Source organism: Athene noctua, chromosome 1 (assembly GCF_965140245.1).
Source record: "Athene noctua chromosome 1, bAthNoc1.hap1.1, whole genome shotgun sequence".
NCBI lineage: Eukaryota > Metazoa > Chordata > Aves > Strigiformes > Strigidae > Athene > Athene noctua.
In genome coordinates this window covers 61,532,795-61,555,947 of record NC_134037.1, presented here as the reverse complement: position 1 = coordinate 61,555,947, position 23,153 = coordinate 61,532,795, and the positions used below count along the sequence as shown (strand labels likewise).

The following is a 23,153-nucleotide window of genomic DNA, read 5'->3' as shown; positions in this document are numbered from 1 at the left end:
ACATCTCTGACTGCTCAGAAATCAGGAGGGTAGCTGGAAATTTCACAACAAAAGCTGCTGTAAAAAAACCCAAAGAACCAAACAATCCCTGCCCCCCCCCCAACAAACAAACAAAAAACTGGAGAGCTGTGAAAAGAACTGGTAAGGCATGATCCTGTCCCAGTCCCCTTGATCACCAATATCAGCTTGCCCACTATATCTCTTCGATAAAAATCCAGTGACTCTCCTTTCTCACAGCCCTTTCTATCTCTAAGCCCCTTCTCCTGCCATTTAACCACAATCACTTATTTCCAGTCTTTTTCCTATAACTCACAGTCTCAGATTGTCTGGGTTCTCTATCTAAGTCCTGATCCTGTGTCTGTTTCTTCTTTCCCCCCCCCCCCCCCCCCCCCCTGGTATGTCCTGTAGTAGTGGTTATTTTGCTGTCTTCTGGTTCCTAAGTCCCAGTCTTGTCCTTCCCCCTCCCATTCCCTCCTTCCCTGCATCCTTCAACTCTTCATCAGTATCTAATCTTCTCTCTGGAATTCAAGTCTTTTCCAGTCTATTTTCCTCTTATTCTACTCTGTATGTATTATCTCCATTTCTCAGTTACAGCTTCTCTTCTCTGTGAAATTTGTCCTTTTCCCTGATTCTTCCACCTCCTCATACAAATCTGCCAGCTTCCTTGGTTTGTTCTGTTCCTTTCCTTGTTTCCTCTTCACTTTTGCATCTGGACTGAGAGCAGCGGAGAATCACTCACTGTGCTAGGAAACAGCAAGTATATCAGTGTGAGCACTGTAGAAAAGGTTCTAGTTCTAATACCTAGCCTCAGCTTTATCTAGACCCACATGGAACAACGATTACAGGTCTAGCTAGGCTTTGCATTCTGACTGGAGAAAACGTGCAGATTGATAGCTTGGGTGGGAGAGGATGTGGTAGTTTGTAAATATAGAACTTTCAGCAATTTAAACTCCCAAGAAATAATTACCTAGTAATGTATAGGAATGGAAGATTTCTGCAAGATTATAGTTTGGCCACTCATGATTTGGATGAATTAGGAAGGTATGAGGTATATGTCATGTACAGACACAAAAATGTTCCAGAGTACAGGCATACTGGAACTTCTCAAAAGGACAGTTGCTAGAATAATTTAATATGAGCAAACCAGGATATTCGCATCCTGGAAAGGGCTGAATATTTTTTCTGAAATTTTCCAAAATATTAACAATGTTGATAACTTATCCATAGACAGATGCTTGACGTGGAAATCTGCAGCATCTAAAATGTGGTGAGGTTGAAAGAAACTGGAAACAAGTCTCATAATACATGGTGGTTTGCAGCAGGCAACCATATCCAACAGCAGCATTACATTTTTGGATGCCTTTAGAATCGAAACTCTCATCCGCTGTTTGTCTTGGTCCCTTCTCTCAGGACCTTTAACTTAACCATCTTACAGTCAGGGCTGCCAGTACTATCAAACCCCTGAGCAAAGCTTCATTATTTGCAAGAGGTCCATCGAAGAGATTCCCACAGCCAACTTTTTTATTACCTGTGGCAGAAATTGTCTTCAGACCATTAAGAAATCATGTGACTTCTTCTAGTTTTCTGAAAAAAGCTTCATCTATTTCCTCTTATTCATCAGATGGCTCGAGAAGATACCCCAAGTGATGCCACACATGCTTCTCTAATTCTTACCCATAGCTCACAGCTGGCCCACCACCCATTACAAGGCAATGCTACATGCGACTGAACTGCTCTTTTGTGTAGAGCACAACGCTTCTTCCTCACCTTTAGAGATTTTATCAATCCATGGCTACACTGCAGGCATGTGAGCTATCCCACCATGTCTCTGTGATCCCAGTGAAGTCAGCTCCGTAAATGTTCATGGATTGTTAGCTTTGGTTTGTTGCCCATGCTGCATGCATACAAGTCACTGGAGATGGATACTTGGTTGTGCTGCTTTAAAGGGGAGAGTTTGAGTCTCCTCCATCATACTGTGTCCCCCAGGCACTTCCTAATTGCATCTCATATTTTCATTTTTCTTCAGAGTTTGAGCCTCATTTCAAACAGCTGGTAATGGAGGGAGTAGGGACAAGGCAGAGAGAGAGATGAGATGTTAGTATGTCTGCTGATGTAGCTGATCAGCTTCACAGGATCCATGTAGTAAGTGGTACTCTTCGAAGATTTACAGTAATTTACTTGCTTCTGGCACCAGATGGCAGCAGGGGAGGTTTTAATAGGTCTCTCACAAGCCCAGTTCCTTCCTGGGTCTTTTAGAGGACCCAAATACCAAGTCTATCAGCAACACCTCTACTAAAAGTACCTTTAAGCAGGGGATTTCTGTGATCTGGAATCTCACTTTGTTGCCTCATGAAAATTCAATTTGCTTTGGTGAAAAGAACAACAGGATAATGAGGAGGTTTTTTTAAAAAGAGCTGAGAAATAAGTCTCTGCCTGAATTTATACAGGAAAAAGAAAAAAAGTTCTCTGTCTCCAAGTGCAGCTCAGTGATTCTCTAAGTGCAGAACCCCCAGTCAGACTTGCTTGTGTGAAATTCTGTTACCTTTGGTATCCTGCCCAAATATTTTGTTCCTTTAAAAACAGTACTCAGCAGGGATGCTATTCATAATCTGTGAGGGTGTGATTCTGACATCTTTGCTCAGCGCACACTGCAATTTCACAGTGAGCAGGATAAGCAGAGTTTGCTTCAGTTTAGGTCTTTGAATATGACAAAAGAATCATAATCGAGAAATAAATTAATCTCTCTTACAAAATCTGTTGTCGTAATTCTCTGAAAATATCATGCCATAAACAGGAAAAAAAGAGTGCATTTGAGAAGCAGTTTACACTTAAACCTCATAAAATTACATTTTAATTATGTATCAGCCATAAGCAATTCATATGAGCCATTTGCTTCAAGAGAGTTTATCAAAACTGAACATAAATAGCCTGATGGTCAATAATAATATAGTGCCAAAGCATATATAATAAATAGTGAATGATTTCAAAAGAATAAAGCTCCATAAATACCTCATTGTGAAGGGATTTTGTGAGTAAAGATGCCTAGAGGGGATTTTTTTTCAGGCAGTCATTGAAGCTGGTGTGTTGCTTTGTGGATTCCTATTGAATTGTCTTAAAATTTGCAAGAATGTGTAAAAGGATGGCAGGATTGCTTGCTGATGGGGAAGTAATAATAAAAGAGTGGCAACTGTAGTAAAAAAGAGTGTGTCTGGAATGTGTTTGAAACAGAAAAGTATTTAACCATCACAAAATAAAGTTAAGTTTGATCAGTTCTTTTGAATCTGTAAACATAATGCTACTTCTCTGGTTTGATGGGGGCATGGGAGACCCTTCCTTGTGGCAGTGTTACCTTGTGTTCCTTCCTTCCTTCCTGTGATGGATATGAATGGTCTTAGATTTGCACGGTTTTGTGTCAAAGCTGTTATTATTGATCCTACATACAGTCTCCAGGTAAAATCAGAGTCTCTTTGTAGTAAGCTCTATGTTTAAAAAAAAAAAAATTACCCTATTAAAAAAATCTAACTAGAATGGAGGCACAGATTGAAAGCCAAACACATAGAAACTCTGTGTTAGAGAAAGGACATGAGTCCCTACATCCTGGTCTTAAGTCAGCACCTGAGACAATTTTTTTGTATGGATCAAGCTTTTCAAAGTTGTTCTTTGCTACAGATTTGCTTCCATTAGTCAGCAACTAGGTTTGTAAAGTCAGGCTAAGGTAAGGCCCACACATTGACAAGTGATGCTAGCACATCCCTCAGATGGTTTTGGTCTGGGCTGACTACTACTGCTTCAGTGTTTGGGCATAATTTGGGGTCTAGCCTGAGGCAGAGCTCATTCCCGATTGATGGTTTGGATGCAGTCATACTTGTTTGGGAGGAAGCTGAAGGGAAGTTTAGCTGTATTGTCATTTTAGCTGAAAGGAGACTGAGTTGTGGAGTGCTGGTTGGCATCAGGTCCTGAGAACAGACCCTGACTGTTTCATTTACTAGTGTAAAAAGTAGGCAAAGGTCTTTGGCTGAGTATGGAGCCAGATGAGATGGCAAATGAGACACAGAACAGCAAGTCCAGTCCATTGCTGCCATCTGAATTCCTACTGTTGAGAATTACTGGCAAGGGGCAATCAGAAGTAGTGTCAAAGCCAACACAACTGTTGCATGCCCAGTTGTCTGTGGGAGTAATGGACAGTGCAGTAACAGTGGACCAGGTGGTGGATGGTAGCTGGTTACCAGAGAAAATGGTTGGTGAGCATGAACTCACAATGGGGCAAGCTGGAAAAGATGTATCTCTGTTGCTACAGACTTTAGGGTAAGACTTCCTTGAGATCTAAAGGAGAAATAATGCCTTTTATATCTCATTACCTAAGTAGGTGATGCTGATAACAGCTTCAATAAGGTCCTCAAAGTACCATACCATATTAACAAATGGAGGAAAGTTTGGGGAATCCAGAACTGCTTCCTTTATATTTAGTCATCTAATCTTTTTTTGGCACTGTGCTGTTTGTAAGCCTGAGAAGTTTACAAATTTTCTAGGAGAAGACAAAGTTTTATAGGAGCCTGTAATGGTCCTCAGTCACAGAATACAAGTTTTTATCTTTGCATTTCCTAGTTTTAGTATTTATTTACTCAAATGAACATTCAAGTGTCCAAATATGTAATTTAAACATAGAGGCACCAACTCGATTGCTGAAATGAAAGAAAAAGTTTCTAGGTAACTTTAAAAGCCCAAGTGAAAAATGAGCTCCCTGAATGTCATGTTGCCTTTCACAGTTGTATCTATAGTTATATCCATAGACAGTGTGTAATCCACGTTGGTTCTTTTTGTTGTTGTTTTGCTTATATTTTTAAAATAATATATTATGCTTTTAAAATTCCAACTACAAATTTATATATGACCATTTTGTCATTTTTGACAGGTCTCTGGAATTTTTTGTAAGACACTGTGCATGATTTGCTTAGTTTCTTAAAGAAAGAGATTGCATGATAGAGAAGTCAAATTCAACCCTTTTGTACTGCTAGAAGAGCATGAAGGGGAATATAGAGGTAGACCAGATTTCTCTAAATTTAGAGGAAATCCAGATGACTTGGCACAATTGCTTCTATCAGCTGGAAGGCTTTATGAAGGCAGAACAGAGACATTTTCTAAGTGCGGAACCAGAGGTTAGATACATGTTTTCGTACAGAATCAGTATACACCAAATGTCATGATCTTACTGGAAGTCTCACCAAGGTTTTGATGAATAATGGTAATACATGATTTCTGCCCCTTAGAATACTGTGTTTAGTCCACTGCTTAACTGCACCAATCCCTTCACGGAACACCTGGAAAAACAGAACTTGAAATGTGCTGATACAGGTCAAAGCTGAACTTGTTTCAGATTAAAAGGAAAATTACCACAGCTTTATTTTTGTGTAGTGCACGTGCTCACTGCCGGCTTCAGGGCTGTTTTTCTCATAGTCATAGACTGAACTCTTCAGCAATCCCACATGCAACAAATTTTTTGTGTTTACATTCTCCGGTGCTGCTAGCAAGTCTACAGTTACAAAACCTGGACACCGTGTAGCTTAGTAGATTTATTAATTATTCTGCACATAAAATTTCCCAGTGCATCTTTCAGGTGCCTGCGTTCCTGATGGCTCACAGCCCTGGGTAGTTTGTCCTGGCTTTAGGAGAGTAAGCAGAGAGTAGTACCATGGAGGTAAGTGCTGTCCTGTGTTTCAGCTGAACTCGTCTGCCAGTGTGAGGAAGGAGAACCTTCTGCTGTTATAGTACAGATGGCTATTCTGGAGCATGTCATGGGCCCTCAGGGAGTAACCTCAGTGCAGTTTTCAGTGTAAAAATAGGTGAAAGAGTCTGGCAAGACCTCAAATGGGAACACAGATAACAGACCCATATGCAACAAAACTGCCACAGAAATTGCTGTATTTACTATTCAATAGATTACTCATTACTTCTTCAGAATGATGGTTCTGAGAACTTTGGTGGTTAGCATAATTCTTACAGAATCAGAAGAGCCAACTGAAGCAAATATAGCTTCTTTATGTGCTGATATATATGATTAATAAGTAGTTCCTGAAAGAGAGAAAATACTGTTTGATAACTAGTATACTAATGACACATAGTAGAATGTAAAAATGTAGTGTGATACTCTGGGCTTTTGACTGGACTGTAAGTCTTCGTCCTTTCACACTTTTTCTCTAAGCCATCTTTCCCCCCCCCCGAAAAAGAGGCAATCCAACTTAAATGTTTTGTTGCAAATGTTTGATAATGTCTCTTATGTTTGTCTCCAGTGCACTTAGAAAAAAAACCCATGCAGTATGGTGAAGCTATTGGTTACAGCATTGTGAATTTTTGAGTGGTCCATACCAGTGTGTAGGAAATAAAGGTGATCCTAGAAAAAAGTAGAGACACTGTCCAAACATACAGGGATGGTGTTAGAAAAGCCAAAACCCACCTGGAGCTGAATTCTGGTGAGGGACATTGAAGGTCAACAAGAAGGGTTTCTACAGGTATATCAGCAGCAAAATGAAGATGAGGGAAAATATGTGCACACTGGTGAATGGTGCAGGGAATCTTCTTTGCATTGGTCTTTACTAGTAAAGACTAGCCTTCAGGAATCTGAGGCCTCTGACATTAATAGGGAAGTCTGGAGCAAGAAAGGCTTACACTTGATGGATGATGACCAAGTTAGGAAGCATTTAAACAAACTGGGTGTGCACAAGTCCATGGGGCTTGACGGGATGCACCCATGAGTGCTGAAGGAGCTGGCTGGTGTCATTGCAAGGCCACTCTTGATTATCTTTGAAAGATCATGGTGATTGGGAGAAATTGTTGAGGACTGGAAGAAAGCAAATGTCACTTCTGTCTTCTGGAAGGGCAAGAAGGAGGGTGTAGGGAGCTACAGGCTGGTCAGCCTCACCTCGATCCCTGGGAATGTAATGGAGGAATAGTTCTGGAAACTATTTCCAAGCATACGAAAGAAAAGGTAATTTGGAACAGTCAGCATGGATTTACAAAGAGGAAATCATGCTTGACCAAAATGATAACTTTCTGTGAATAGATGACCAGCTTGGTGGATGAGGGGAGAGCACTGGATGTTGTTTATCTTGATTTTAGTAAGGCTTTTGACACAATCTTTCATAACATTCTCCTAGACAAGCTGATGAAGTATGGACGAGATAACCAGACAGGGAGGTTGTTTTGAAAACTGACTGCTGAGGCTCAAACAGTTGTGGTCAGCAGCATGAAGTCCATAGGGAGGCTGACGACAAGTAGTGTGCCTGTCAGGGAACAACAAGGGCCAGCTTCTCTGAGGAACTGGGAGCCAGGAGCCATGCACAGTAACAAAGCCCATAGGGCTGGGGCCCCACCAGCCAGGGCTTAGTACCTGAGTGAAGGGACCAGAACAGGCCTGGGGAAGGCAGCTGGGATCAACCAAGAGTCCAGACCATGCAATAGGTTTGTGGTGACAAGGCAGGTCTGAGATTAAGCTGGGAAGTCAAACCACAGGTCCAGCGATCACAAAGTAAGTGGTGAAGCAAGTGCAAGGCTAAGCCAGGAAATCAGGTCCCAGGTCAGGGTTAAGGTCAAGAGGATCCATGGCCATGTACAGCTATGACAGCTGGATACAACTACAATGTAGTTCAGGCAGGAACTCAAGGCTCTGACGGGAGCTCCTGGGTCCATGGGCAGGGGTGTGGGTGAAAGCCCTTGATGAAGCTCATCAGGGTAGTGAAGGTCTATTAACACACTCAGGTCTCTGACTGGATCTCAGGGGTCAGCACTTGGCCAGGCATGTTTAACGTCTTCATTACTGACCTGGATGATAAGGTTGAGACCACCCTCAGCAAGTTTGTATATGCTACAAAATCATGGAGTGGTTGATACATACAATAGTGTTACTGACATTCAGAGGGTCATCAGTAAGCTGAAGAAATGGGTTGACAAGAGTGTCATGAAGTTCAGCAAAGGGAAGTACGAAGTCCTGCACCTCAGGAGGAACAATCCCAGGCAGCAGTACAGGCTGAGGGCAAATTGTCTGAAGAGCAGCTTTGCAGAGAAGGACTGGAGCGTCCTGGTGGACACCAAGTTGAGCCAGCAACATGCCCTTGCAGCAAAGAAGGTTAATGGTATCCTGGGCTGCATTAGGAGTCATGTCACCAGCAGATCGAGGGAGGTCATCTTTCCCCTCTACTCAGCACTGCAGAGGCCACAACTGGAGTGCTGCGTCCAGTTCTTGGATCGTCAATACAAGAGAGACATGGACACACTGGAGAGTGTCCAACAAAGGGCTGTGAAGACGATTAAGGGATTGGAGCATGTGTTATATGAGGGGGCGCTGAGAGAGCTGGGACTGTTCAGCCTGGAGGTGCTGGGGAGCAGCAGGGGCTGACTGCTCCCTGTGGGATGGGGAGCTGGAGGGATAATACAGCTCGCAGGACAGAGGTGTTGCCAATCAAGGCCCATTTCCACAGTACCTCAGTGGGGTGAGCAGAACAGACCCAGAGATCATGGCCAGGTTCGAACAAGAGCCCAGGTTACAGGCAGGTTCAAGGTGATGAGGTGGGTCTGAGGTAAAGCCAAGAAGGAAATCCTCAGGTCAAGGACAGATCAACAGGTCCGTGGGTGGGCACAGGCACAGCCATGGTGAGGTGGAGACCAGTAGTCCTCTCACATTGCTGAAGCAGGACCTGAAGCCTCCTGGGCTGAAATGGGGCTCCTGGGCCCATGGGCAGGGTGTGTGAGACTGCTCAGGGCGACTAAGTAAGGCCTGTGTGTGCCCTCAGGGCCCTGACAGGAGAACAGGAGGGGCCTGTGTGTGGGATGAATCTTATCAGTGTGTATAAATACCCGATAGGAGGGTGTAAAGAAGGAGTCAAGCTCTTTTTCAGTGAGTTTGTCCTAGTGACAGGACAAGAACAAATTTTTTTGTGAAGGTAAAACACTGAACACATTGCCTGTAGAGGATGGAGTCTCCATCCTTGGAGATATTCAAGAAACTTCAGGACATAGCCCTGAGAAGCCTGCTGTAGTTGACTCTTCCCTGAACAGGAGGACTAGACTAGATCTCCAGAGGTCTCTTTCAGCCTTAAATACTCTGTGATTTTTCTCAAGTCTGTGGTCTGTAATTGTTAATAGCAAGCAGAATCTAATTTCTCATTTTGCAGTAGAGCACACAGGGGTTAGAAAGGTCACTTCTGGAAGGGGAGAAAGGAAATAGTTTCCAGGTTGTGTTAAACAAGGGAGAGTTCAGGGTCTGTCCAAGCTATCTTTCTTCTCAGGCAAAACATAGCGAGTGAACAGGAGGTCAGAGGCATGTACATGCTATCAAGCAGGGCTTTTTTCCTGCTGCACTAATATGCGTGGTGTTTTGTGCAACCAGTATGTTCTGTGCAATACAGCTGTATGTGTGTGTGTGTGTGCAAAGTACTAAACCTTCCATCAGGCAGATATCTCACCTGCAGTAAGAGGAGTGATAAAGAACAAAGTACAATAAAGAAGGTATTATACAGTACAGTGGTGGGTACTACTGCCCAGTAAATGGCTTCTGTGGTCAGACTGGACAGGAGTACAGACTGTATGTGATTGTGTGAGGCCACCAGCTGATTCTTCATTGACTATCAGTGTGCTGGTTGTGCTCTACCTCTGAACTGCCCTGTAAGTACTATACTCTCTACAGAGCAGAATGGCATGTTTTGAGCCACCTTTTTTTAGACCCTTTCATTTGCACACATTTATAGCCATATTCTATGGTGTATGTCACTGCATATTAAATAGAGATGAGTCACCTGACAGGGAGAACACCCAGCTGTAGGGTGCTCTGGGATCAGCCCAGCTGATCTTCTGAATTGCATGGAATCAGTACTAGCTAGGAACAAGAACACCAGGATTTTGATGTTTGTTCACTACAGCCTGCAGGTTTATTTTTCACTTACTACAGTCTACAGTGTTCATAATATGAAGAAATGCAAACCCCTGGCATTTAGCAGATTCAGGTTTTGATAATGCTGCATAGTTAGGCATTCCAAGCACTGCTTTTCTTATTTTGAAGTAAAGGCAGTGGATTAACCTTTTAGATGTGCAGGTGTGCTTTTCTGAGGCATTTGTCTCTTCTGAGATGTTTTGACATGTTATGTGATTTTTTTTCCCATTGCCAGTATTAACAACAACATATATTGAGATGTGTAGAATGAGACCTGTGGGTATCAATTCCATTTTGCTTTCTCTGGTCCTAGTTGTATGTTTGTGTCAATTGACTTTGGCTATCTCAGTAATGAATCCAGATTAGGATAATAACCAAGCTCTTTGCTTAGGTCACAGATGAGTACTTGTGCTTTAGAAGGTATCTGCCATGCATCTGTTTCCATCAGTGTTGTGTATAATGAGAGGCTTCTACATCCCTGTAAAACATGACTGATGATACATCCAACTGGCCTAATTACCGAGTGTTTTATATTGTAGGCTTGGCTGAATTATTTTAATTTTTACAGATGCTAACAGTTTAGGTCTTTGATTAAATGATTAATTAGAAGCACCAGTAACACTGCCCCAGAAAGTGTTTTAAACTGGAATACTGCCTTGATGGTACACATAGATACACTCAAAGGTCTATTTTCCTTTTGGTGTGCTTCTAGGAACATTGTTGCTGCATTCACAAATTTTGGTCAGGTTTCATGCATTAAGAAATCATGAGAACTGTATAATATGATCAACGAGTCTGGCCTCCTGAATAACATGGATCATAAAATACCCCCAGCTATTTTGTTTAAACAGATGCCTATTTTTCAGGAAAGGGTGTTGGTCTGTCTTAAAAATTGACAGCTGAGAACTGGCTTCCACAACTCTTCTTAAACTGTCTCAGGAGCAGTGAAAAATTTGCACCTCCCTTCTCATCTCAATTTGCTGAAAGCTACTTACCAGCTAGGAAACGTATGTTCTCACTACCATGCTAAATTCAAGAGTCCAGCATCAGCGCTTTGGTATGTTGTTTTTGTTTTTAAAATCTGCATGCTTAGGGTTGCTTTCAGTTAGCTATCTAAAAATGAAGCATTTAACCTAAGTTAGGAGTTTGACCTCCCTCAAAGGAGAAAGATGGGCACTACTTGGAAGTGATTCATTTCACTTGTCTGAGGGTGGTTTGACTCTGTGGAGAGGCACATACCTTTCTAGTTATTGCACAGTGAACCTCAGTTTTGACATCTACATCCTAGGACTAAAATAAGCCTTTTTGGTCACAAAATTACACTTGGACATTATTTCAGCTGATTATTCTCTATGACCCTGTAGTGTTTTTCAGAGATGTGGCTTTTCAAGAGATCTTCTCTATTCTGTAGACTGTTTTTCTATTGCCTTAGTATAGCTTTCACTCCTTTTTCTTACATGTGTATTTTCACATTTAGCAATATTAAACCACATATTATTTGAATTCACCAAGTTTTGTATCAGTGACCGCCCTTTTCAGTATTTAACATTTCTTCAACTCTCACTCTGTCTGCAGTCTTTATTCAATATTATTTTAAGTTTTTTCCAGGCAGCAGCAAAAAGTGTTAATTAGCAGGGAACTAAGAATTGATTCTTGTATAACCCCATTAGGACCACTGTGGCATTAATTTGCTGGTTCAGTGACATTCATGATAAATGCTGAAGAGTCAGATATTTGTTTGTGATAGCTAGTTAAAAATGCATCCCAGTGATCAAATATTTATAATGAGCTGAAGACTGTCAAACTTCATTTCAGAATGAGATTTTCACATTTCTAGCAAAGGGAACCTTTAAATAACAGTCAAGTCAACCTCCACATGAAGGGTTAAGAGCCACACCCCTTCCCTTGCTGAGAGTAAGTATTTCCCTTAAGCACCTGAGCAAGTTTCATTTACAGGGAAGAGTCATCATTTAGGAGGATGAAGCATAGGGATCAGTCACAGATCTTCTGAGCCTTTTGTAGTCAGTAAAGCTGCTGGACACTCTGCTCCAGCCAGCGCTGCAATATTCTCCTTCCCCTCTTCTCCATTTTTGAACAGTTGAAATACCAGGAAAAGCACTGGGTGCAGGCTTATGGGAGAGCAGACTGGTGCCAGAGTGAGAAAGGTAGGTGTGGGGATATCTTCCTTCCATTTTATCTTCTAGCCTCCATGGTTTATTTTTTGCCAGAGCACCTTCTTCATATGAGCTGCTCAACAAAACTTTGATTAAAACTTAGATTTCATTTGTGACAGGATCACACTGCCATAACTTCAGAGCACTGCAGAGTCTGATCGTCTGTTTTCAATAATCCAAGTTCCCCAAAACACCTTATTCTTCCCTATACAATGTATTACGGAAAATATTTTTAATCCCATTTACAAACAGCTTTACAGTAGAAGTTTCCCAAGTAAACGCAGGCAAAAGAAATGACAAAGAGCAACAGAAGACCCCTCCTTATAGTCAGAGGAATATGCTGACATGTGAGAGGAGGATTTCTTTGCCCTGTTGACAGAAAATCTTCTGCTCAGGCTTCTAGACCAAGTACAGGTTTCAAATTTTTTCCTACCTGAATTCATCTTAAATTTTTGCATCCTCTTGAACTCTAAAATCTGATTTTTGGTGAGATGTTCCTGTAACTGGAGGTGGTGTCCAAAGTGCAGTCTTGTAGGGCGAGCTGCAAAGCTCCTTTCTCTGCTGTGTGCCTACAAACCTACACAGGTGTGTATGTTCTAGATGCCATCCTACCCTGTGAATCCAGGTGAGGGACTTTAAGAGCTGTCTGTGTATTAAATTACAACTTTTCAGTATGAAATGAGCTTGAACACAAATGCATAGATGTGATCAGCCTACAGCTTTGCAGAACTGGCTTCTGTATATGTTTCCAGCAAGCAGTGTAGACTGCTCACTTTATGTGCAGAATCATTATTTTCCTTCTCGTTACTTTTCATTTTCAGACTAAGCTTTTTTTTTGTAGGGATATGGTAACTACGATTTGGTTTATATATATGCATTTTTGTAACCAAGGCAATGAACCTAATCTGGTTGCTTGCACTTTCCTGTTCTCATGAAAATTTCTGTGGAATCTCTTCTGAGATATTCTTCTAAGAAGACTGTACAACTGTACATGTGATAATAGTGTGAGAAAGAAAACTTTTGGATTTGGCAAAATCTCGTATCTAATTCATAATTGCCATATCCATGTCTCTGACTGTGATTATTGCTATTGTTACATCGTGGTGATTTGAGCTGTGTTGTCATACTGTCTGTCATAGTAGCAGTCCCAGATAAAGGCTGAAACAGGGCATTGTATTAGGCATTGTGCAAACCCTGACAAAAAGACTGACTTTCTTCCCCCAAAAAAGACAAATAGCTGAGCTAACAAATAAACAGCAACTTAGGAAGCCCTAGGAAATAGGTTTAACTAAACATCACTATGTAGCAAAATACCTTATTCCTGCACTTTCGCTCCAGAATATGCATGGTTTTCTGGGATTGCTTTTGCATTTCAGTATTAGGGAGCTAAGTGTAAGCTGACTGTGATCTCTGCATCCATAATGAAGCCTAGTTGGATAGGGCTGGGGAACTATGCATGTCTAGTTCTTCCATCTTTAAAAAGGTTCAAATGGCAGGAGACCTCTTCCTCTTCAGAGAACCTGTTTCTGCTATCTTATGATATCCTGGTGGATGAAGGAGTGTGTAATGACAGAAAGCAAGGTATCAGAGTTGTCCAGCTATTTGACCAGGTCATATAGAGAGCTTTGAAAAGGCACCTTTCATCTTCTACTGCTCAGGATTTTTTTTCAAATAAGAAAAAGAAGGAAGCAAATGTAATGGAAGCATAGATGTCCTGCTTCATTTTATGCATTGCAAAGAATGCTTTTACCTAGTTATACCACAGAGTTATCATTATTTGCTCTAGTAATATGATTTTGGTTCAAAATGCAAAAGATTTCTCTAGGTAAAGTGCAAATGTTGTGTATCTTTTTATCTCATTTTATTTTTTTTCTCATTTAATTGGCAAAGGAATAATGGTAAAGAATCTGAAAATGATAACTGAAATAACTCCTAAATAAATACAAATGAAATAATACAAATATTGGAGGGTGACTCCTCTTTTCTCTTCTCCAGTACGAAGACATTCAAAAGACCATGTAAGAACTGTTTTTCTCTCCATGGTGAAGTAACAAAGATTGCTTTCATTTAGTATCATTCCTCAGCAGTGTTTTCAAATATGCCAGTTTTAATATGAAGACAGCATTGATAGAACTAGTAGGGTTATGCTTCTTGGACAGGGGTGCTGTGTTGCTTCGTGTTTCACTTATCCCCTGCTTTTTCTTTCCTGCCTTAATTTTCCAAGCAAGTAGAATACTGAAATACTCAGGACTTTTCCTGGCCTTGAAGAAGGGTGGAAGGAGTAAAGGGTTGTATTATTCTATGTACATGTGCCAGTGACAGACAAAACCAGCATCTTGAGTTGGTTGCTGGCAAATTGCACTGATAGAGTTGCAGAATAAGGGAGAGATTTTAAAAACAAAGATTTTTTTGGAGCAGAATATGCATTTTCAATTTGCCAACATGGATGGTGTCAATTTAATCTTTAATACATATTCTAATACATTGAATTAGGGTCGGTCACAGTCAGCTAAAAAAAATCGGTCTTGCATCTGTTTTGATCCAGCTTCGTGAGCTACCTGACCATGATGACTGAAGAGAAACTGCAGAGAGTGTCTTAGGGCAAATTTTCATTCCCCTGGTCCCTTCTCTGTGCCAGACAGGCAAGGCTGTGCAGCTTAAAAGTTGTTTAATATTCAGCAACTTTTCAAGACTGTAAAGATGGTGTTAGGTTTGCTCTGATTTTTGAAAGGTCTACAGACCTGTCACAGCAGTTGGGAGGCATCTGACTGACAGTGTGTACAGTACAGTAGTGTGCAGGTGAGAAGGTTTGGTTGCAGCTGGGGAGGTTCAAGAAGCTGCATGCCCTTTGCCTTAGCCTGCTCTGTGAGGAGGATAAAGGGCTGTTATGGGGACTCTGCACCCATAAATGCCTTTATGTGTCAGGAATTCCTCCTGTGGTTGCCTACATAGATTTTTAGATCATATACCCCCAGATCAGGCTGGAAATAATCAAACGTAAGCATCTTGAAAAATCTTGGTATGTTCTGCTTAGGGTTTCTTTGTTAATTGCTGAGAGATTTACTGTAGCTTAGGATCAGGTAGCAAGAATTTGAGTTCATTTTACAGCTTTCCTACTCAGTGGGGTGTGATGCTATTATTTCTGCATTGTGTTACTCTCAGAGTAGATTTCAGGTCTTTACACCTGAGAAACACTGAGCATCACAGGTGTTGTTAGGACAGCACATTTGGCTTGCGGTGTAGGGCTGGCAAGAGAAGGATTATACCATCTGGTCTTGAGAAGTGCTGAGCATCTCCAGCAGGACATTGGATAAACTCCAGCAAAGGTCACTGGAGAATTGATGCTGCTGAACATCACAACAGAATTGCCCATTGCATGGGATCTGGTATGCATATAATATGAACGTTACCTGTGGTCTTATCTAAATTGTGGAAACTCAGCGTTGACAGAACACACATGCAGATCCATGTGTGCTGGCTACGATGAATTCTAGAATAGTCAGGTCAAACCTCCTTTTACCTCCTAGTCTTTCAGAGGTAAGCAGAGAGTGTACAATACAATACCTGCCATAGTGGTTGGTCTTATTATCCCCTGTGCTGTTGAAATATTTCATTAGTACTTGAGCAGTTTAGCAAACTCCCCATTGTAGAAACAGTACTATATGCATTTTTTGCTTATTCTTTTCTCCTGCAGATGAATAACTTGGTTCAAGGTTATTATAACTGTAACGCTGTCTGTTAAGCATTACTGATAGATAGTGCAAAAGCAGTCTTATGTTTCTTACTTAATCTGTCTTTTTTTAACTTGTAATAATTAGAGTGAATTGAATATGATTTTTAAAATTATATGGAAGAAAAATTATCTGTGCCCCAAATTATCCTTCACAACATACTCTCAAAGCCAATTCTAGAATACAAGGGGCAATTTTTTTTGCCACAGTTGAGAAAACGGCAGAGGTGTCTTTTAGTGGCACTACAGTATGCTTTGTGGTACATTGTGACGTGGGAAAAGGACCAAGTGGTGCATTATATTAAAAGGTGATCTAACACAAAAATTTTTGAACAGGTTTTGTACATGAAGGTGGCTGAATCACTCACCCTGTTTAACATTTGTTAGTATGTCAAAACAAACTACATGCAGTTTTAATTCTGTCCAGTCACAGGGATAGTATGAAGATTCATTTGCAGGATCCTATCGGGGTTGCTTTTTTGGTTTTGTCATATGTTTATTTGAACTTTTTTTTTTCCTTTTTGCATTTTGCTTTGATGAATTTCCTTTCATTAGCAGCAATACATTGTTTAATGTTAAAAATTGGAAGAATGGACTAATACGAGGCTTGAGAGAAATAACAGAGTAGCCACTGTAAACTGTGAAAATGTACCTCTGAAAAAACTCTCAGTGATTATTATTTATAGCAGGGTATACTGCTTGATATGTGGAACTCTTTGTTCAGTATGAGTGTTTCTTCAGTGACCTAACATGATGTTATGGAGCACTGTGATTTTGCAGATGTTGTCTGTCAGCTGAGATGTGCAAGTGAGATCTTAACCTCTAGTGATCAGAAATTGTCTCATGGTGTTTTTCGTAAGAAAACAGATCACACCAGTTCCAGCTGGTCCTAATCCACTTACCCAAATCGTCCTGCTAATTGACTTGCGCATGTTCTTCATTGTTTTTTGCTATAAAATTTTGTTGCTAAACACCATAATTTCATTGGTGAATAAAGCAAGCTCCATGGATGGTTTGTTGTAATTCAAGTAAAGCAGAATAGAAAGTAGTGCCTAGTCATTACATAGTCACAACTACTGTTGTAATTAAAATGTTGCTATTCTGACTACCAAAAGGAACACAAAAGGTAGAGAGAGAAAGGAGAAAAGCAGATTTTTTGTTTTATGTCAAACCTAGAAAAACACTTTTTACTCTCTGTAGTTTCTCTTTTTTTCTTTTTTCGTCGTGGAAAACTTTTCATATATTTCTTCTGACAAGTTGTAGGGTATACAAGAAGTTGCAGCTCAGCATTTCAGAATCTCATTATATCTGGAGAGGCGCTGAGCTCAGCAGGGTGAATAGAAGGCATTTAGGTAATCAAACAGAAGTATAGTTTAACTATCCCTTAGTTATTTTATCAGTGGGTGGTATTGGGAAGACTCTGGAGCAAGGAGAAGTTTGTGATGCTAACTGATTTGAAAAGGGTTTTTTCATAGTGATAATGCATAGTGGTATAATTAATGATAATACAGAGGAGGAAGCTGTTTTTCTGAAAGTTTAATGCTTTATAAACAACAAAAAAAACCCTCCACATGCATATACCATTTCTTCAATAGGGTAACTGATGTGTGACCTTGGAGAAGAATAATGTTATTTGTAGGCAGGATCCCAAAGTTGTTGGCTTTATATTTAAAATGAAAAAGTGAGTTGATTTAACTATTTTTTGTGTCTTTTCTGTATTCCTTTAGAAGCCTGTGGTTCACAGCTATCTAGCTATCACAGCTAATGATTTTTGACTCTTTTATTGTCTACTGAGAACATTCAAGGTTTCTGCAAGAGGAACAAAAATTTTAATTCTGGTTCTTGGTGGACCCATCTGTGAATTTTGAGTTCTGATTTTGAATCTCAAGTAATTTTTCTTAATTCTTGCATAACTCTATAGCAGATTTGAGCTAAAGGCCTTGTGAGAAATCATTTCTTGAGGTTGCTCAGATTTATATATGATTCATTTCCGTGGCATTGACTGTTCCTTTGGAGTGAGCAGTCCATGAGCTTAGTATTTGTTATGATCTGCAGAAGAAAGGGAACCATTGGTACCAGCAGGGGAATTGTGCACAAGATTGTTCTGTACAGCATACTCGCCCACTGTACTCTGTTCGTTGAGTATGAACATATTTTCATTCCCACTGTGTGGAACTGCATGGCTTTTGGGTACAGCTAGATTCTCTCCTGGCTGGTGCAAGGAAATGCATGTTTCTCAGTGGCACAAAGGGTCCTTCTACCAGAGAATAATCTCAGAGAGAGATGGTGTTGGTTGTATCGCTGCCCTGCCTCAGGGCCTATGTTTTACCTAGGGACCATAAAAATTGGGAACAGCTGAAAGTGAGATGTTATGTATTAACATGTTCTCTCACTTGCTTTTCTCTCTCCTGCTGTTTTCTTGATGTGTATACTGAGTGTTGACACCATCCGGTTGCAGCTGTTTTCCACTGCTACCACTTGCCCACTAACAAACATTATCAGCGGTTACGAGATTTTTACTGGATATGCTAGTATGTTTTGATCCCAGTGCATCCTGCTCTAAAAGTTTCTTTTTTGCTCACTTTGTCTACATAGTAGATCAGAAGACACCAAAGAAGCCTGCACACATGGTGGTGCATACCTGTGTTTGCATAGTGTTGCTCTTAGTCTGATATGCTTTCTTTCTTACTAGGACTTTGTAGTCCAAGCAGTTTTAAATTGTATTTACTTGAATATGCTCTGAAAACAGAACTAGCTTAGCGACCAGATCTATGTGTGAGTTTGTCTGCACAGAGTTTGTCTACAATGTACACTTACAGAGTTGTGACCAAATACAAGCCTGTGTGCGGCACAGAGAAAGGTGTGCTTGTAGATGTAAACTCAAGTCAGCTGATGGGATCTCAGTGACACTGTTTTGTATAGCTTGCCTACCACAAAAGCCAAGGCTACATGCCTGGTTAGATGCATCTTTAAGTGCCTTGGTCCCGTTAGGGCTAATATCAAATGAGCAAGCTGGGTTTCACTGCTTGCCTCAGTTTTCCCATCTGTAAGTTACCATTTGGGATACCTGCTTTCTTACCTCTCTCACTATGTGTTAAACAATCATTATGCACTAGTCTTAAAATGTGTTGGATAAAAAAAGTAACAGACTGCTTAAACCAATAGTTGTATAACATTGCTGTGTCATTTCTGGGCAGCTGTGTCTCCCCTCTGTATTTGGTACCTCAAGGATTACAAGAAATTAATTCCTTTATAATTGCGTTTGACTTGCTGTGTTTTAAAATGGATGAAATATGAATTATATACCTCTTTAGCAAAATATTCAGTGCATCTCATTTTGTTGTTGTTGCAGCAATCACTGAAAAGAAGAGGAAGCAAAGACATACCAAAATCAGAAAAAAAGTCACAGCAGACACCAACAGAGGTATGTTGTAATAGCTGTAGCCTGGATTCTCATGTGGAGACTTCAGGGACTCTATGGAAATGACGTACATGATTTGTAGATTTGCACTTTGCTTGCTTGTTTGCTTTGCCCTTTGTTTTCCTGTGTGTTGTGAAACAAAGAGCTCTTACCCTAGATCTGCAGTCAGGCAACACTATGTCAAGGACCAACTAAACGAACTGCTGGTGCTGCAACAGAATGCACCAGCTGTCATGTACTCTATATTTTAGGCAAAATAATTAAATGGGAGCACCAGTGTAATAAGATTATATACCCTTTGTGTGCTGACTTTATGACTTGAACACTGTGAAGTCTATTACAGTGTTGTAAGCCTAGAATATGCAAATATTTTTTTATAAGCCCCCCCATCTGCAACATACTTTCTGGGGACTGTGCAAACTTTAGTTGTGAGTAAAACAGTCTTTTCCCCTCTTTTAAATTTAAGTATTTATTTCCCTCTCTTTGATTTATTATCAGTGAAAAAATTATTTCAGGAAAATCTCTTAGTATCTAAAGAATGTACCTATGATTGTTAATCTTGTAATTTAAGACCATCCACTGGAGGTCTCCTGTTTTACATCAAGTTTCTTCAAATACCACTTTTTCTTTTTTCTAAGGAGGACAATGAAGACCTGAAATGCCAGCTACAGTTTGTCAAAGAAGAAGCAGCCTTGATGAGGAAGAAAATGGCTAAGATCGATAAAGAGAAAGACAGATTTGAACATGAGCTGCAAAAATATCGATCATTTTATGGGGATTTGGACAGTCCCTTGCCAAAAGGTGAAGCAGGTGGGCCACCTACCACAAGAGAAGCTGAACTCAAGCTTCGATTGAGACTTGTGGAGGAGGAGGCTAACATTCTTGGGAGGAAAATAGTAGAACTAGAAGTAGAAAATAGAGGTCTGAAAGCAGAGCTTGATGATTTAAGAGGAGATGATTTCTCAGGGACCGCTAATCCACTCCTGGGAGAGCAAAGTGAATCCCTTTCAGAATTACGACAGCATTTGCAGCTAGTAGAAGATGAAACAGAATTGCTGAGGAGAAACTTAGCTGATTTGGAAGAACAAAACAAGCGCATAACAGCTGAGCTGAACAAATACAAGTACAAGTCGGGGGCGCATGAGAGCTCTAGGCATCATGATAATGCCAAGACAGAAGCATTACAGGAGGAGCTAAAAGCTGCACGAATGCAGATCAATGAGTTGAGTGGCAAAGTCATGCAACTCCAGTATGAGAACAGAGTCTTAATGTCCAACATGCAGCGCTATGACTTGGCCTCTCATCTGGGGATCCGTGGCAGTCCCAGAGACAGTGATGCAGAAAGTGATGCAGGAAAAAAAGAGAGCGATGATGATTCCCGCCCCCCTCACCGCAAAAGGGAAGGCCCTATCGGTGGGGAAAGCGACTCGGAAGAAGTGCGTAACATTCGGTGCCTGACACCCACGAGGTCTTTTTATCCGACACCATCTGGGTGGCAAAAAAGCTTCACTGACAGGCAGCAGATGAAAGACATTCGCTCTGAAGCTGAGCGGCTGGGCAAGACGATAGATCGCTTAATTTCTGACACGAGCACCATCATAACAGAGGCGAGAATTTATGTAGCTAATGGGGACCTCTTTGGACTGATGGATGAGGAAGACGATGGCAGCAGAATACGTGAACATGAGCTTCTTTACCGGATCAATGCGCAGATGAAGGCCTTCAGGAAAGAGCTCCAGGCTTTCATCGACAGACTCGAGGTTCCAAAGTCTTCTGATGATCGAAGTGCAGATGAACCTTTGTCAGTGAGTCAGGTAGACTTTTACTTATTACGGCCTACAGGTAAAAAGGCTCTGCCAAGTGAATTAAGCCTCAAATTGGATGTATGGCACATGAAAATTCTTTATTCTAGACAGTGGACAAAAATTGTTATTTCTTAAATTATTTTAAATCCTCATTTGGCGATATGAAACCTTGTTCTACCGATGGGGTTGTTTGTGAGTAAGTCTGGTCTCCTGAAAATGTAAATGAATTATGATCTAGGAGGTTTTACTCCTTTCTGGCTTTGCAACTGCATTTGCCAGAGTTGTGCCTTCATTGCCAGTAAAGGCAGTGCAGACAGTATTTTTGGCACATAAATTAACTTGATTGATTTCTTAGTGGTTGGATTCCTACTAAATGAATAAAAAGAAAATCTTACTAATTTTAAACAGGAGGAAACATTAAATTCCCAAAATTATAGGGAATATGACAAACCACAGAGAAAAATAAACCATGTAAATCTACTTTACAGGGTCACAGAGCCACATGGTAGTATGAATATTGGAACTGCTGTAACTGATTGTATCTTGTTGAAGGCCTATAGGTCACTGCTTAAATGCAGCAGTGATAACTATCTTTTCTGTAGTTCATTTCTATGCAGAATTGTTCCAGAGAGGTTTTGGGGAGCAAATTCCTTGCTGACTCAAGATCTTTTGCCATGAAAAATGAAAATTACCTACCCTTATCTTATCATGCAGTTGCTATAGTTGGCAAATCTTGTTATTGCTCATGATATTATCCAATGTTTTAGTAAGTCTCTTGCTGTGTTGATTTACTTTGTGCTGTCCTGCTAGTTTACAGTTGAAGTAGTTGCAAGGTAAAGCTGAAAGCTATTATTTCTTATTCCTATGCTGACTAATTAGTCTTTTGTTTCCTTGTATCAGAAAGTCACAGACGCAGTGAGTTTAAAGCTAATCAATTACTCTACATGTATTGCATGAAATCAAACAGAAACGGCATTTAGCATGCTCACTTTCTGATCTGGCAATCGCTGAGCTTGTAGAGCTCCCATTAGCTTAAAGGCAGAGCACTGCATGGGCCTATACAAATTTAAAGCAAACTAATTAGTATTTTCTTAAAACAAGTGACAGCAATAATTAAATTGGACATTTCAGGGCTTGACCATGCAGAACTCCTACTGAAGTCAATGGGAGATGGACACTTAGTCCCTCCACAAGCATAGTCTGATTCACTATTTATTTTGTTGAAACTCTGGATTTGCTATCCATTAATTGACTGTTCTCTTTGTCTTTGTATTTACTTTCCCAGATGTTCCAGCCTATCATTTTACTTATTCTCATCCTTGTATTATTTTCATCCCTTTCATACACAACAATATTTAAACTTGTCTTCCTTTTTACACTGTTTTTTGTACTGTAAGCCATTCATCATTTACTGTTCATTGTAGTATTATTTTCAGTTTGTTTATTTTGTCCACCCTCCAAGATAAGAAGTGCAAGAGACATAGTTTCTGTAATAGCCACTGCTGTAAAAACACTGAAGACTACTTGTTTGCCAAAACCAAACCAAAACAAAAAACCTGAAAAAAACATACCAAAAAGTCACCCAGTTGAATAGGAAACCTACTCACCATGGTGTTCCAGGTAAGCAAACAGAAAATGGTATTTTTTACTTTGTCTGGTTTTATAATTTTTGAATAAAAATTTCCTGAGTGACTGGAACCAATTTAATATTCATTAATTTGCACCAAATCAGAAGCAAACCAGAAATATGCAGAGTGGGTGTGAAGAGTCTGTTCCTTTCCTCTTCCCACTCCCAGAAAAAGAATTTGTATTCTAACCACATATGAATAGTAAAACCACATTCAATGTGTATTCTGTGTATGTCACAGCTTGTATAATTTTGCACGATTGTGATGATAATTTTTTTCAGCACTGTATTATGTGGATTAGACACGACAGAGGGGACAAAATCAGAATGTTGGTATATAGAGCACTGTATCTGGAAATGTGGTGAGGAGCTGGAGCCCCTGAGAGTGAGATAAACGAGGAGGAGTTATCAGAGTATGCGAGGAGTCTTCTGAGAGATATAGGCTGGTTGCATTCTCTCTGTGCTCTAGAAAAATGG

General features: G+C 40.4%; 1 protein-coding gene across 3 annotated transcripts in view; it reads left to right on the top strand.

Annotated features, from left to right (window-relative positions):
• Positions 1–22,592, top strand: part of MTCL3 (MTCL family member 3) — a 35,103-nt gene extending 12,511 nt beyond the window's left edge. For 2 of the 3 annotated variants that reach the window (XM_074896275.1, XM_074896273.1), the window contains exons 6-9: positions 19,176–19,247; positions 19,883–21,058; positions 21,950–21,964; positions 22,335–22,592. In XM_074896275.1, the coding sequence (XP_074752376.1) occupies positions 19,176–19,247; positions 19,883–21,058; positions 21,950–21,964; positions 22,335–22,445 (1,374 nt within the window). In that variant the 3' untranslated portion in view covers positions 22,446–22,592. The remainder of the gene's footprint in view (positions 1–19,175; positions 19,248–19,882; positions 21,059–21,949; positions 21,965–22,334) is intronic. The other variant, XM_074896276.1, reaches the window with a different exon arrangement.
• The last annotated feature ends 561 nt before the right edge of the window (positions 22,593–23,153 follow it).